The 17147-nt window shown below is 47.1% G+C and overlaps 1 protein-coding gene across 9 annotated transcripts in view; it reads left to right on the plus strand.

Annotated features, from left to right (window-relative positions):
- Window positions 1–17147, plus strand: part of EPS8 (EGFR pathway substrate 8, signaling adaptor) — a 219117-nt gene that overhangs the window by 180287 nt on the left and 21683 nt on the right. For 6 of the 9 annotated variants that reach the window (XM_084809230.1, XM_084809227.1, XM_084809226.1 and 3 more), the window contains 4 exons: window positions 4588–4771; window positions 9570–9604; window positions 14156–14264; window positions 15595–15732. In XM_084809230.1, coding sequence (XP_084665356.1) covers window positions 4588–4771; window positions 9570–9604; window positions 14156–14264; window positions 15595–15732 — 466 coding nt within the window. Of the gene's footprint in view, window positions 1–4587; window positions 4772–9569; window positions 9704–14155; window positions 14265–15594; window positions 15733–17147 lie in introns of all 9 variants that reach the window. The other 3 variants (XM_084809224.1, XM_084809222.1, XM_084809225.1) reach the window with 1 other exon arrangement.

Genomic DNA, 17147 nt, shown 5'->3' on the forward strand with positions numbered 1-17147 from the left:
CTGCATAAAGAGGGTCTCCAAATGTAGGGTAACACCCATCGATAACCTTTGAAACAATCAAGGTATCTCTGATAGAGCAAACAGATCTCTTACTGACATTGGTTATAGCAGGAAATGTAGATGAGGTTGTTCTTAGGGATGGTACGGGCACCTGATTCAGTCTGGGAATCCAGCGGAACTCCCCCTGCCTGCACCACCGAACCCCACTCGCCGAGCCCCTGCCCCTGCTCACCCCCTGTCCATGCTCGGCAAATGGTCTGCACTCACCCCGGTGGCCTCGTCGAGCACCATGGTTGCCATTAAAAAAAAAAAAAGGCAATCGCAAAATGAGCATATTTGCATATGCACGAAAATGCTCATTTTGCAACTGCGCATATTTGTGTATACTTGAAAATGTGCATTTTTGCGATTGCCATTTTATTTTTCATAAAATGGCGACTGTGGAGATCAATGAGACTTTTGGGGTGAGCGTGGGCTGCTCGCCGAGCATGGGAGGGGCTTGAGCGTGATCCGGGGACTGGCGAGCGGGGGCAGAGGCAGGGGCTGGAAGGGCACTCAGAGAACCGGACATGGGTGGGTTCACACATCCCTAGTTGTTCCATGTGGTTTTCAGGACAGGGAGAAGAAGAGGAAAGTTAAGATCTTGATTTTAAGGCAGCGTCTCCAACCTGGTGCCCTCCAGATGTTTTGAACTTCAACTCCCATCAGCCCCAGCTAGTGTGGCCAATTGTCAGGAATGCTAGGAGTTGTTGTCCAAAACATCTGGAGGGCATCAGGTAGGGGAGGCTGTTTTAAGGAATAGAGGACAGAAGGAAGGTGATAGCAGTGGAAATAGCTATAGAGATGTGAGAGGAGGGAGGTCTTTTCATGGCCCTGGCCCCTGATGCACTGGGTAACAATATGCCCCAGTGTGGGTTAGGCACCTCTTCCAGGGGCTGGTGCAATTTTGATCTGAGCTAGAGAAGAACTTGGGGGTGTTAAAAACTTGCCTGTTACTTGAGGCTTGTATTCACCCCCGAAGTTCATTTCTGAGCCTGGCTCAGGAGAACTTCTGTGCTGTCTCTAGTGAGGATGGGATGATTTGAGAGACTTTGCATGAGGCGGGCCTTGAAGGTGGAGAAGCAGGAAACATAGAATCATAGTGTTGGAAGGGGCCTACAAGACCATTGAGTCCAACCCCCTGCTCAGTGCAGGAAGCCTGATTCCCATGTGGTCTCCCATCCAAGTACTAATCAGGGCTGACCCTGCTTAGCTTCCGAGATCAGACGAGCTCAGGCGCATCCAGCCCTTTGCTCATGATAAGTAATTGCCTGCTCTCTCACAGGTCATCTTTCTGAGCAGTCAGGTTTGTTGAGAAGTGACAATTGCTGGTTTTCCTGTTAGGAAAAAATATATACCTTTGCTTAGAAAACCGAGCCATTTAAGGCGCAATCCTATGCAAGTTTAGACAGAAAAAAGGCCTACAACTCCCAGCATGCCCCAGACAATTATGCTGGCTGGGGCATGCTGGGAGCTTATTCTGTCTAAACTTGCATAAGATTGTGCCCTTAATGACACAAATTAAGTATAAAGAGAATTGCAAAGAGAACAGGAAGACAACATGAGCAGCAGCGAGGGGACATACTGTGATATGTTGATGTTTTGGAGGAGAATCCAGCTTCTTACATACAACAGCTATTTGTCCTGTGAGCCGTTATTGATGGGAGCGATAGTATAGCGTTAACCTGATGCAATACATTTAAGATGGGTGGAAAGGAATTTGCATAAAGGAAAAAACTCAGAATGCCGGAGTGCCACTTCCTCTCTTGCCAGTCTTTATACTGTTGCCATGCTTGCTACCAAACATGGCAATTATTAAAAATACCCAGTCATTTTCCCTCCACTCATGCTTATTCATAAGCAATGACATTCCACTGTCCAATTTATTCTGCCTCCTCCTAGGACTGGCTTGGTGGCACTTTTGATTCATTTCTGATAATGCCCATAAATAAGCCAGGAAATGAGCTCCTCTTGCTGCTTCCTGCCAGTGCTTCCTGCTTAGTCACCTTCCGTCCCTTCCTCTGGGAGGCACTGTGGCCAGTCCTCATGACTGCCCAGAGGGGAAGAGGGCAGGCAAGTGAGTGGGAGCTTCTGCTTCTTGCCGCCCTCACTTAGGGATGTCGCAAGCGCAATTCGGGGTTCGGGGATTCGTCGAGCAGCCCCCGCCCACGACCCCCAAACTGCACCCACCGAGACACTGTCCTTGTTCACCTCCCGCTCGTGCTCCAAAGTACTCACCGCGAACCTGTTCGGTGAGCGCTGCCATTTTCGCACCTTTGCTTTCTAGGGAAAACAGGAAGTTTTAAAATGCACATATTCAAATATGTGCAGTTTGGAGTTGGAAAAGCTAAATAAGCACAATATTAGAGGTATAATCCCTCGAATATTGCACTTATTTAGCTTTCCCAGCTCCAAACTGCGCATATTTGAATATGCACATTTTTTTAACTTCTTGTTTTTCCTAGAAAGGTGGCACTCACCAAACGGGTTTGCAGTGAGTGGTGGGGAATTCACTGAACTCGTGGGTGGCTCGAGCACAGGTTCAGGGGGAAGCGAGCAGGGATGCTGCTTTGGCGAGTGCACGGAGAACCGAACTAGGGTGAGTTCTTACATCCCTACCTTCACTGCTCAGTCACATGTGTTATTGCAATGGCAGCCAAGAGCAGCCTTGGGGCCGGTGTCAACACTGGGACCCTTCCAGGGTTCAGCGGCCTCAGCAGTTGTCCGAGGATGCCAATCTCAGATGCTGATGTTGTACACTGTGATGTCATGTGAGCTGGCGGGACTGTTGAGTTTTACAGAAAAGGCCCCTCTTTGGAGAAGAGGCGGGATGGTGAGCCAGCCTCTCTCGACCAATTATGCATAGCAGCCCACCAGTCAAGTTCCGTTGTCACATCCACCAGTTCCTCTCCTGCCAGCTGGTACTATGTGTGTGGGACAGGGCGGGGGGAGGCTGGATTTGGTCTGGGGACCTCTGGTTGCTAATCCTATTGACAGAGGCTTAACCTTTTTCATTAACCTGCATGATTGGAAAGGCCTGGGAGAAGACATTTTGGTTGTTTGTGTTCATCCAGAAACGGGGAGCTATAGTTCTGGAGTAGCTACTGTGATGGGTAAAGTAAGGGAGCCCCCTGGAGGAGCTGAGAGGAAATGTCCCCCAACTCTGTCTGTGGCTTGGGGTGCATTGCATCACATTGGAGATTGGACTGGGCTTTGGACATTGGGCTCCAGTCTTTTGGAGATTGTCCTATGGAGATTGAACAATCTCTTTTGGATACTTGGCTTTGGAGATTGGAGCTTTGGAGATTGGGCTCCAGTCTTTTGGAGATTGTCCTATGGAGATTGAACAATCTCTTTTGGAGACTGGGCTTTGGAAATTGGAGCTTTGGAGATTGGGCTCCAGTCTTTTGGAGATTGTCCTATGGAGATTGAACAATCTCTTTTGGAGACTGGGCTTTGGAGATTGGAGCTTTGGAGATTGGGCTCCAGTCTTTTGGAGATTGTCCTATGGAGATTGAACAATCTCTTTTGGAGACTGGGCTTCAATTTTTGGAGACTGGGCTTTGGAGATTGGAGCTTTGGAGATTGGGCTGGGCTCCAATCTTTTGGACATGGGGCTCCAATCTTTTGGAGAATGGACAGTCTCCGTAGGACAACCTCCATAGGACAATCTCTTTTGGAGTTTGGGCTCCAATCCTTGGAATTGGTCTTTGGAGATCAAATGGGCTTTTCACATTGAGTACATTGCATTGGAGATTGGGCTTTCTTTTTGATAGCTGGGAGGGTGAAAAGGAAGAGGGGTACCTCTTCCCTGTGGCCTCCCACTGGGCTGCTTGCCTTATAAAGTCCACCTTGAAGAGCCTCAGCCCTGTAGCAGGATCATAGCATGGCCTCTTTTCAGCATAGGATACAGGATCTGCCTCTCTGGCCCATAGCTGTTTGTATCTCGAGAACCACCCCATTGTAGTGGAGCCTTTCTCATGCCACATTTATTTGTGGCGAAGCAGCACCTGTATCCTTGCACACTTCTGTAAGATCAGAAGTCTTCCGTCACATGGGTGGCATCCTCACTGTGGTTTGCTCCCTTGTCAGCATGGCTCCTGTTTCTGAGTGGGGTGAAAAGGGGGCCTGTGGAAGGCTGTTGCTTGCCTGACCTGGGGAGGACCAGTCACCTGAGGCCGGTGTGTGTTGGAGCCAGTCCCTTCTGTGTTGCTGTTCTTGGTTCTGCATAGCATTCAAACCTATCCACTGGCTGAAAGTCAGGTATCTCTGCTCCTTCCTAAGACTGCTCCAGTGTCGGTATCCTCCTCCTCCCAGCTCGGGGATCCCTGCAAGAGACAAGGTGAGTGACAGAGCAGTTGTTGTGGTTAAGCTGACTCTTTAATTCAGGCAGCCCCCGCACACACACACACACACACACACACATACACACACATTCCACAGCAGAATGAGGAAGGTGCAGATGGGAGTTTTCAAATCCAGTTGTTGCCTGCACCATTGCCAGCATAAAGTATTCAAAATGTGTTCCTGGCGTCTTCCTTTATGCAGAGCGGAGTGGCCGAAAGAACAGTTCATCCCGCCCTACGTGCCCCGGTTCAGGAACGGCTGGGAGCCCCCATTGCTGAGTTTCATGGGAGCCCCGAAGGAGCAAGAGCTCAACCAGTTAGCCGAGTCTGTGGCGAATGTGGCGGAGCAGCAGCGGAAGCAGGAGATGAAACGGTTATCAACCGAGGTAGGGCAAGGGCTGCCGTGTGTCGTATGTCAAGGGGCAGGATTTGTGTTCATTGGGCCGATTGGAAAATGGACATATAGCATGGTCCATGATGCACTTGTGCGATGGTTTAGGACTATGACCTCAAAGAAATAATGGTCGTCTTTATTGCCCTCATCCACAGCCTTAGATGTGCCCTGGCAAACATGGGCTGTCCCATTCATTTCAAATGCAGCAAGCAGATCTGCATGTGCAAAGGCAGCAGCAGTGTGTTTGTGTGTGTGTGCAATTGGCTTCCTCTTTCAAAGGAATGGGGAAGGTATTCTGAGCAGGATTAGAAGGGGAACCTATGTCCTGTTCTGTGCTTACTTGAGGTTCGCAGGGGAGCTGGTAGCATCTGATGGCAGTCAGAACAAACAGGTAAAGTCCTGTCCAGTAAGCAGAGTCAGATCACAGAAGGCAAGGTGAGGTTAAGGTGTAGTCCGGTCAAAGTAGATGGGCCTGCTGAAAAATAGGCCTGCTGAAAATAGGTCCTTGGATAGATCCAAGTGGGTCCTGCTGGCTGGAACTCTGTCCTACTAGGACAACAGGAGAATGTTGTCACAGCAGAGAGCTAAAACAACTGAAGCCTTATGTAGACTTAAGTATGACAAGAACTGTAGTGTGGTCAGCTCCATCCCTCCTGGAGGAGCTGCCTGGACTGTTAAAGGGCCCGCACCTGGTTTTATAGCCTGAGAGTTCTGCGACACTGGGGAGGTGAAAGTCCTGCTGGGAACTGTTTCGCCAGATCAGAGGACGATGGATGGCAGGGCTTTGTGCTCTGGCCGGGCTGGTCCTAAGTGAGGCACTGACTGTCCTAGCCCCAAGGAAGCAGCCTGTGCCTCATCAGAATCCTCTGCTGCATGCTGGAAGGTTCAAGGACTGGGAGTCATGACACCCTAAGCTCAATCAGGCAGGGCAGAACAGCACACTCTCTCCCCTTTGGCTACCCTTCCCCCTTTGGAAAAGAAACACAAGTGCAAACACACACATATATAGCATTTGCATCACAAGTTAAGTACCTGTAGGCATGCTAAGGAAGCATTTTTATTCAGGTTGGGACCAGTGGGTGCATCATCTCAGCTAAGACGTTTTTCTTTAACCTCCCCCCACCCCTCACAAGACTTGTTTCATTTCTGACATTTCCATTTAAAGAATGAGAATTTATTAGAAAATTTATGTTTAAAAGGTTCCCCCCACCCTCAAAATGGTGCTGCGCTATACTCCATCTATCTAACCCACCCAGTTCTGCCCATCCAAGATTGCTCCCAGTGGAGTTTGCAAGATCACTTCTCTGCCTTATACACAAGTGAACCTGCAAAGATTCTGCTCTAGCTCCTGTACAACTGAACATGGCAGGGGTAATTTAAAGATGTTATTATTTATTTAAGAAGAGTGTTCATTATAAGTGGGTAAAAGCTTCTGAACTTAAAAATAACTGTTCTCGTTCATGTTCCACGTTTCTGATGTTAATGGCTCATAGACACTAAAAGGCACGTAGAACATCTGAGTTTTGTGAGAGAGTTACAGATGTTTCTGTTGGTTATGAAGAAATTGCGGCTATTCCATTCATTTATTAGCAGCTCCAGCTAGCAAAGAAAGCTTGTTACAGGCCTGCATTCATTCATTTTTAAGAGGAGAAAACAGGTTGGACTGTTTAACTATGCGTTAACAGCTCATAGTTATGGAATTCGCTACCACAGGATGTGGTGATTGCCACCAATTTGATGGCTTTAAAGGGGGGGTGGACAAATACATAGAGGAGAAGGCTATCAGTGGCTACTAGTCTTGATGGCTATGTGTTACCTCCAGTGCCACAGGCAGTGAGCCTATTTAACACCAGTTGCTGGGGAACATGGACAGGAGGGTGCTGTTGTACTCATGTCCTGCTTGTGAGTTTCCCCTGGGCAGCTGGTTGGCCACCATGTGAACAGAATACTGGACTAGATGGACCCTTGGTCTGACGCAGCGTGGCTCTTCTTATGTTCTTACGTTGCCCCTTAATCTCTATCACAACTTGTAACAAACTGTTTTGAACTACGATTTCACCAGTGCAGAAGGAGAATGATGAGAATCAGCAAAATGGAAAGGTGGTATGTGGCTAAATGCAGCTTAACATGCTCCCATCAAACAATGAAACATATTGTCAGCAGGCCCAGAAAACGACAGTGCAGGAACAGAATAAGCTGGCCCTGGAGTCTCAGTAAGGCAGGAGTGGGGGTCTTTTGAAGACAAAGAATCTTGCAGAAATTTGCTACGTTTCCCAGCATCTCTAATTGGAAACCTATGGAGGGACAGCATTGGCTGTTCATGTGTCCATCTAGATCAGGGGTTGACAACTTGTGGCTCTCCAGATGTTTTGGCCTACAACTCCCATCAGGCCTAGCCAGCATAGCCAATGGTGAGGGGTGATGTAGGCCAAAACATCTTTAGGGCCACAAGTTGCCCACCCCTTTCCAACACTTAAGTGAACGTATAAACTCTTTCCAGAATCCTGACCCTGATGTTGTAACTCGCTCCTTTTATTTGAAAGGGGGTGAAACTACTAATGTGAAACGGTCTGCATTCTTTTTCTTGTTCTTAAGTCTCATACACACAGTGATCCAGTGGCATGAAAACATCAGTGCACCTTGGCACAGAGCTCAGCCTCACAAGATCATCTCTTTCCGACAGGGCATCCTTTGTAATACAGAAAAATGCACCCCAGTGCGAGTTAACAGCATTCTTGCTGCTGCCATGGTTACAGTGCCTAACCCAGAGAAGAAAGCTTTGATCTGACATCTAGGAGAGTACATCAGAAATTCTGATTCCTGAAAATTATTCTTAGCTTAAGCTACAGTGATATCCACTGTGGTTTTTCCACTGCCACTTCAATCAGTTTCCTGCTTGGGCATAATTGCTGTGATGAAATACAAAGTGGAGTTGCTTGTTTCCATTGCAGTTACTCAGGGCCATTTTATGCTTTAGCAGTCATTGGAGTTATACTAGTGCCTGCATTCACATCCACAGTTGCACGTGCCAGCTGGCAGTTCATGGATCATGGCTGCAGCAACTGCTGCAGTCTCAAGTGCATTTTGTGGCTTCTGAAATCAAGTTTTTGCAGCTGATATCTATATCCCAGTTCTGGGGGCCTCGTGGCTCGGGGCTATTTCATGTGCTTTGTATGCAGAAGGCCCTAGGCTCAAACACTGGTATCTCCAGTTCAAAGGAATCACAGAGTGGGGCTGCCTGGGACCCTAGAGAGCCACTGGTAGTCAGTGCAGGCAATGTTGACCTAGTTGGACCAATGGTCCAACTTGATGTAAGACAGCTTCGTGTGTCTTGCTGCTCTAAAACAGCCTCCCCCAGCCTGGTGCCCTCTAGATATTTTGGACTTCAACTCCCATCAGCCCAGGCCAGCATGATCATTGGTCAGGAATCCTGGGAGACATAGTCCCAAAAAATCTGGAAGACAGCTCTGAAACCTTCCATAAGGAGTGTCCCCATGGATGCCGCCACATGCGGAGTGGAATTAATGCCTGAGCTAGAGATGTATGGCTTATGTAAAATCTGTTCCATTTGTGTTTCGCGGATTATTAGGCGCCTTTCATTCATTCAACCTATCATTGATGGAAGCAGATTTTTTTGGTTTCCAAATTTGTGCAAATTCATATGCGCAAAAATGCGCAAATTCCCCGAAAATGTGCATTTTCATGCTTTAGCCTATGGGGGAAATGGTTATTTTTGACCAGGTTTTTTTTCTTTTCTTTTTTAAACAAATGTGTGTATTTGTCTACAATGAAATTTGTGCAAAATTCCCCAAGCTTAGAAAAACGGTCCTCAAGTCCGCAGAATCCACCCGACAGGGGGAAAGCTGGGCTGCTGCGGAATCCACAGGTTGGATTCATAAAACTCTGAACTCATTTGATTCCACTGCGGATTTCTCCAATATCCCTAGCCTGAGCCAGCCCAACCACTCTGACAGGCATCCCTTCCAGGTCGCAAATGTATTCAAATGCAGTGGCCTGTTGTTGTTTTTACCTGCCGTGCTTGTGTGAGTCACCACTAGGAAATAAATGCTGCCAGGCAACATGGTCATCCTGGGTCAGGTGTTACTTCCTCTGTTCAGAAACTGTGGGGACACTCTGCCTGGGAAGTATTTTAGTACACCTGAATGAAGCCTTAGAGTTAGCGGCTCATACATGAGATTATCCTCGGTTTGCATTTTCATGAATACCTGCATCCACAAAATACACTTGCAAAGCAATCTGCCCTCTGCTTAGCTTCTCTTGTCTTCAGGGCAGCGATCATGCATTTGTTTACCATAGGGGCAATATAAAGGAAGTGGAAGCTTTGGGATGACATGAATCTGGAAGAGATCACACACAGTTTTCTGTATGAGGAGGAACTTCTAGCTGGCATTCTTCAAACATCTTTGCACTCTTGGAAGCAAGAGACAGAGTGGACCAACAGCCTCCCTTCATGCCCAGTTAGAAGTGGCTCATGGCATCGTGTCCAGGAGCTGATGGATCTAATGCGGTGTTGCAAGCTTGTGAACTTACTGGCATGTTTAGTGACCACAGCTCACCAATGTCTGGTTCCCAAGGCAGCTTTGCTGGGCTAGGTTTTTATGATTATCTGTGCTGAGAAATGGTTGTGTGGTTTTAGGGTTAAGGCAATGATGGTGATGGTGGTGGTGGTGATGCAGGCTTATAGAGAGGCTGTTAACTACGTACGATGAAAGATCCATGGCAGACATTATGCGAATAACAACAAATCTTTCTTGTTTTCTCTCTTTCAGCATCCCAGTATCTCAGATTATCCTCCATCTGAAGGGTATGCATTCAGTAACACAGCTTACAAAAGAGGGCCTCTGCCGGACCAGGGGGCAGCTGTCGCTGCTTTTAAGCAAACCGTTAGCCGACATGTAGATAGGTAACATTTCAGTGGATGTCATGTGTACTGCTATGGAGAACTGTCCCAACCAGTTGCTTTTAGGGTGGAGTTGCCTCTCTCTTGTGTTCGTCTGATTCTCTTTATTGGTTCTAGAAGTAGACAATCCTCTCTCTGTTAGAGCTAGTATCTGAAACCTTTTCTTTAAAAAACACACACAACACCTCTGCTTTTTATAAATGCCTCTGACAAGTTCTGTTTAGACACACTGCTATCAATGTGTGCTTTCCAAAACAGATGAAAAATTGAATTGTAATATCTGAATCAGAGCCTGGCACCTTATGAGCAAGCAGTTCCCTTGTTTATGGCCAGGGTCAGCAGTGGCATGTCCATTTTCGAGGTGGACTTGTGGTACCTTGCACCCAAAAGAGATACAGAAGAGAGATGCTCGCTGCAGGTCCCTGGGAGGAGCGGCTCACAATGTGCTGACGCAAAGTGAGAAGGGGTCCTGCTCTGGATTTCCCAGGTCTTATTTAGTGATTTATTACATTTCTGTACCACCCAGTAGCTGAAGCTCCCTGGCTGGGTCACAAGGGGGCAAGGAACCTTTTTGCGACTGGGGGCCAGATTGTCCCAGACCCCTGCTCTGGGCCAGATGATGTGAGGGGGCAAAGGCCTGTCCAAGATGTCAGTGGTGCGGGCCCACCCCCTGACATCATCAGGTCCCCAGCAGAAGTGCCGGCAGGAGCTCCTTCAGCTGCTCCTCAGTCAGGGAGAGGGCTTTGCTCCACCTGCCTACTCTCCCTTCTGAGGAGCACAGATTGGGGAAGGGGGATGCGCCTCACCTGAGACCCCATGGGCCAGATGCACTGGCCCAGTGGGCCAAATTTGGCTCATGGGCTGGGGGTCCCCATCCCTGTCCTAGTTTGTACCAGTCATGCTGAAAGACACAAACAGCTATTTACTTTCTTGCTGCTCTGTGGTATCATCACTGTGCAAACCTGACTGGCATATAAATCCCTAATGGTTTGCACTTCCATCAGTACAACACGATTGGTTGCATGGCTCTGGTGCACCTGTTCATGGGTCCCATCTTCTGGTCCAGCAAGCCCTAGGATTGGGGCTGTAAGCTGCTTGCTTCCCCTCCAGCTAGGCCAAGTGAACTATCGACAGCCACCTCTTCAAACTGGCACGTCTTTGATGGCCAGGTGGCTTTAGAATTCCATACTGATTCCACTCATTCTTAGAATTCTTTGATTCATAAAGTAACTGCTTTTGCATAGCCATGCATCTCTCTCCTTGAGAACCTGGAGAGCAGCGATACTGGGGTAGCTTTGCAGGTTACAGGAAGAAGCAAATGGCAGGTACACGAACGTGCTCACTATTGCACATTCTGCATTACAGTGAGATAATTATTGTGAGCTGGCCAGGTGTCATCAGAGCCATGAAAACAAATTCTCCCTCTGAGCGCTCTGCTCCCATTGCCCTCACTCCTCTCTCTTTCTCTCCCTCCCCCTGCTTCCTCTTAGGGTTAATCTGCCATCTTTTCCTTCCTCCCAGCATGTTAGTTGCATGTCACAAAGCTGAAGGAGAAAGCCTAGCTACTGACAGGTCCTCTCTAGAGACAGCAAGAGAGAGACAAATGCTTTATGCCTCTCTAGCATTCCCTGCCTATAGGAATAGCTTCTGGAGGGGAGACTTCAGTGTCCCAAGCAAGCAGAGCCACCTAAAGGTTAACAAATTTGGTGCCAGGTGAACAAAAATGGGAAGGGAGTTGAAAAATTCAGCTGCCACTACCGAAGAGGCCCTATCTCTGGTAGCCATCCACCTTACCCCAGAAGGTTGGCGTATGCTCAGAGTTGGGCCTCTTGAGATCTCAGTAACCAGACAGGTTCATATGAGGGTAGGAGTTCTACCCCACCATCTGTTGCACTAGTACTGTTGCACTAAATGGTTTTCCTATCCCACCATGTACTAATTTTTTAATATAAATACTTACACGCATAAATGTATATCAGTGATAGATGGAACTCATATACAGGGCATATACCTGTGGCATATACAGGGTTCCCAGGTGGTTTCCCATCCAAACGCTGACCAGATCCAGGCTTGCTTAGCTTCAGCAAGGTTGCCACACCATGTCCCTTCAGACCATGGCCTGAGATCAACCTGACCTCCCAGACTGGCATACTTTATGTATAGCTTCTCACTTAGCAAAGCCAATAAATGCCTGAAAGCTGTGGATACTGCAGTGTTCTTGTTACGTGCCACAGGGTATGTTGCCATGAGTCCCAAGCACAATGTGTAAAGTGGGTGATTGAATGGGAGCACAGAAGTGAAGCAGTAATTTCCCAGGATTACTGATTGGTTAAGCTGTAGTTTTTCACACTGTGCATTCTTCCCAACCTGACAAAGTATGCTTGTTACTTTCGTGTGCACATAACTTTAAATCTCAGCACTGTGAACCTCATTTATCCAAATGGTTTGGGATCTAGATGGGGAATGCAAAGCCTACAAATTGCCCCAAATTTGGGAAAATGAGAATGCTACATATATTGGCTGACATCTTCATGGGGTTATATTGTCCATTACAATGCAGTCAGACTCACCAGGCATTTCGGATAACTGAGGGAAAGGGAATTCTGTGGTGTCCTTCTGCTCCTCTCTTCAAGGATGTTGTGACAGTTCTCCACAGCTAACCAAGAACTAGATAGCTACTGGAGCACCCAAAAGGTGTTTTCAGGATCTATAGTTTACAATGGATTACTACCAAAATCCTCATCTGTTCATGTCTCTGTGACGTGATGTTAGCGTATAGTATTGCACAGCCATATATTCCATTTTCCATCATATTTTAGCTTCCAAAGTTCTCTTTATGGTTGTCTTCTGTTTTATTTATCTAGGTATTGTCTGCCATTTTTTAGATTTGTAATCCTCCCTGTTGCTAAAGGCTCAGGACAGATGACATTTAGTGCCAATAATATAAATCAAAATGTAAGGCGCTAAACATTAAAATAAAAGGATGCTGCCTCCATTTTTTTTTTAAGATCTTCTATAGCAGGGATGGGTAACCTCCAGCTTTCCAGATGTTGTTGGACTACAACTCCCATCTTCCCTGGCCATTGGCCATGCTGGCTGGGGCTGATAGGAGTTGGATACTAATAACATCTGGAGGGCCCCAGGTTCCCCACTTCTCTTCTAAAGCTTCTGACAGATGCCCTAGTCTTGGCTTCTAAAGTCACATCCCTCTCAGGAGGGAAAAAACCCTTCTGTTCCCTTCAGTCTTGGCTTTTGGTGGCCTAGTTTAGGTAGCATAGCTCAGTGGTAGTACGCATGCCTTACATACAAAAGGTCCCAGGTTCAATCCCCAGCATCTCCAGGTAAGGCTGGAAAAGACCCATGTCTGATGTGCTGGAGAGCCACTGCCAGTCAGTGGAGACAATATTGAGCTAAATCAGGAGTGGGCAACATGCAGCCCACATGTGTCCCTCCTGGGTTTTTAAGTGCAGCTCCTGCTGCCCCATGCCACCACCAAATTCAGTGGTTTGCTGCCAAATTTCAGTTGCAAACCATGACGGTGGTCCCAAAAGGTCACATTTAGCTTTAAGCCAAGTCTTTAAAGCTAAATTTGGCCATTTTAGGTCACTGTTGCGGTTTGCCACTGAAATTTGGCAGCAGACCACCAGTTGTTTTGATGCTGTTGCCGACGGCACACAGTAGTGGGGATGCAGCCTCTGGTGGGTTGAAATTGGCCCCCAGAGCCCCCAAAGTTGCCTACCCTTGAGCTCAACAGACCAACAGTTGGACTCTGTATAAGGCAGCTTCCTGTGTCAGGCTTTTAACTTGGTGAGATTTTGGCAGACATTTTGACTTCATCTGATATGGGTGTTTTAGGATTGCCTTTTTACAGGGATATCGCTGTATCTCCACCCCTGAACTCCCTCTGTCTCTGTGTGTGTATGTGGTGCAGGAATAGGATATCAGCCTAAGAATCCCAAGAAATCTGAAATCAAATCCTCTGGAAAATGCCACTTCTGGCTTATAGGATGCCTTTGCAAATCATTTTGCAAATTGTTACACATTTCTCATTTATGCTCATTTGTGTATCATGATGATATAAATCTTTAACAGCTATCTGCATACCCTTTTCCAGCCCCGCTCCCCATAAACCCCCCAAAGCGTGAGATTTGCTCATCTTGTAAATTCTTCCACTCTGTGCTGCAGAGAGAGAGTGAGCACATTTGCGTGTGTGTATGTGCGCATATGCTGACTGAACCTTTACAGCTACTTCAATGGTTAATAAATAGTGTTGTTGCCTGTTGCCAGCTTTTTGCTATTGTGATGGATGGCTGATGGCCTTGTATGGTAGTAAATTCTAGGCAAATCACCATCCCTAATCATATTTGCTGCCATGCAGGACTTGCTTCTTCGCTCTTCTTGGCTATGCCTTGCTGCAAGTGGAAGTGGGTAACGTTTGGCCTGTTTGCTTTGTAGAAATTACGAAGCACATAAAACCCCATCCAAGAAATATGCCAAAACCAAGTACGACTTTGTGGGAAGAAACCCAAGTGAACTTTCTGTCTCAAAGGATGACATTTTAGAGGTAATACAGTGCTTATTTTGACCTTCCCCCACAACCAAAACAAATTACTTTTCTGCTGTGCATGGCACACTTGTAGAATCACTTTCCTATTGCTATCATCTTCTCTATCAATTAGGAAAATTCTTGTTGGATGTGGTTAGGAATGTGCACATTCTTCTGGAAAACCTTGGAGAAAGAGTAAATCAGAACATACGAAGCTGCCTCATACCGCATCAGCTACTCCTTGGGTCTCCAAAGTGGTGCCCGTGGGTATCCCTGCAGACCTTTTTGGCTCCCACCAGGCTCCCTCCTCCTCCTGATTTTTGTTTGTTTTTTTCATTAGATTTTAAAATTATTTCTTTTTAAACTGGGAGGCTGGCATGCTGCAAAGCGAGATGCTGCCCTCCAGTGCCATCTTTATTGGGGTTCAGGAGCTCAGACCCCCCTTCTGCTTGGTTCTTGGAGAACGTACTTTTCACCAGTTTCCTTCTGAGGAAATGAGTGATTTGTGACTGGCCATGCCCATCATGGTAGCCATCTTATGAATGGTCAAGCCCCCCCACATGGCAGCCATTTTGTGAGTGCACCCACAAAATTCCAAATGTGGCAAAAAGGTTGTGTCCCCTGGTCTACTGTGACTGGCCAAAGTTCACCAGGAGCTCGAGCAGTGGTCTTTTCCATCACCTCCTACCTGATCCTTTCAACTGGAGATACCAAGGTTGCACCTTCGCCTTCTCCATGCAAAGCAGGTTCTTTTAACTACAAATCCCCGAACTAATATCTCCTCCAAACATGCCAAAGTTTGTGCCAGTTTTGTGCTATTTTGTGCCACAAATCTCAAAGTTTGTTCCGTCACCCACAACTGTGTATTAGTACATTAAATGCGGGTTCATAGTTTACACACAAAAACCAACATTGTCATGTCACTGCCAAACTGTACCAAAGTTTTGAGCTAGTTTTGTGCCACAAATCTTGAGTTTTGTGCCACCACCAAAAATGTGAAAATGACATACCTTAGGTGAGGCCTGGAGAATGCTAAAAAAATCCACATTCTTATATCTCCTCTGAACCTATGCCACAGTTTTATACTTGTTTTCTGCTCTTCTGTGCCACAAATCCTGAGTTTAGCAGGTGATGGGAAAGGAGCTCTGGCTCAGACCTCAGAGAGCTGCTGCTGCCAGTTGGAGTTAATTATACTGGGCTACATGGACAAATGGTCTGGCAGCTTCCTATGTTCGTATAACGTAGGTAACCAGTTATCTATGCATGAGTGAAGTGGAGGATATAACAACAGAACCAGTTCTCAGCTGACGTGGGCACTTTTCTTGTGATATCCTTTGCTTTGTTCCAGATTCTTGATGACAGAAAGCAGTGGTGGAAAGTCCAAAATGCAAACGGAGTCACAGGATTTGTGCCAAACAACATCTTGGAGCCTCTCAGATCTCAGGAAGGCGGCTGTGTGGAACCAGCATACACACACGCTATACAGGTATCTACCAGTTCTTTAGTGAGTTTGTGCCAGGGGCAGGTTGGCAGGACGCTGCCCCAGAGCCATGAGCCAGAGTAGTGTTGAGGACAAGGCTCAAGGTCCATGTGTGGGTGCTTGCAGAATGAGATCCCAGGAACTTGAGAAAATACTGGGGCTTGAGATGGTCCAGTGAACTCACTTCTAGCTCTGCATAACAGGGATACAGGTGAGTTAGCAAATCAGGCTGATCAAGTGGACAGGTTTCTGACAGGCAGGGGTGGAGACCCTGACATTTATCAGCCTGATTCCCTGTATCAGGGGTGGGCAGAAGGTAGATCTCCAGAATTTCTGGACCTCAACTCCCAGAAGCCCCTACCAACATGGCCAATGGTCAGGACTGCTGGGAGCTGGTCCAACACTGGACCTCCAAATCTGGAGGGTACCAGGTTGGGGAAGGCTGTTTTAAGGAGATCTACCTTCTTCCCACCCTTGCCCTAAATCTGAAGTGGGGAACCTGTGGCCCTCCAGATGTCATTGGACTACAAGTCCCATCACCCCACCCATGGTGACTGGGGCTGATGGGAGCTGGGAGTCCCACAGGTTCCCCACCCCTGCCCTAAACTGACAGCCAAACTTCAGAGACAGCTCCTATTCCCAATGCAAAGCTTTCTGGGTTTTCCAGTAGGCCTGTTCAAATAGTCCCATCAGCCGATCAGGCTGCAGCAGGTGGACCTGGGACCCCAGAAAAATGGAGCCAAGGGACTCAATCCTAATAGCTTGTCTGATCTTTGTAGTGAATGGCATTTTGTGAGTGTGTGGTTCAGAGCACAGTGTACCTATACCTTGAAAATCCAAACTAGATTAATTTCATGTTTTACAAGCTGAATGGATTGTTCTCCGTAACATGGAACAGATTCTGTCCCTTTCTAGTGCTGTCTTTATCTTTGGGGGATTATTGTGTGTTTCCTGCCATCCATTTAATGTGCTGCCATTGCCGTTGTTCAGAGTCTATCTAATTCTGCTTGTACGTTAATTTTAATTTCAAATGCTTGTCCTATGTTGATAGCTGTTGATGCCAAAGAAGGAATTTGAATTATTTAAGGTATGGTGTTTCTCCCTCCGCCCCCAGTTCCCTGTGGAAGTGTGAACCTTAATTTCTCCATAGTTTGCATGTGTGTGGATTGGTAATTTTCCAGTTGGTTTGGGATTAGATACCTATAAATCAGTGAAGGCTGGTGGCTCTGATGTCAGTGGGGCAGTGAATTCACTCTGGGTTTCAGTCAGAACCAGTCAGAATTCTAAAGGAGCTCTCCAAGCACCTTGACTGGTTCTGACTGAAACCCAGAGTGGATTTACCGCCCCAATGACATCGGAGCCACCAGCCTCCACTGATAAAGAAAGACTTTGATGGTATAAAACAGCCTTCCCCGACTTGG

This window comes from Heloderma suspectum, chromosome 7 (assembly GCF_057233095.1).
Source record: "Heloderma suspectum isolate Gila_16-S chromosome 7, 16-S_ref, whole genome shotgun sequence".
In the NCBI taxonomy this organism is placed as follows: domain Eukaryota; kingdom Metazoa; phylum Chordata; class Lepidosauria; order Squamata; family Helodermatidae; genus Heloderma; species Heloderma suspectum.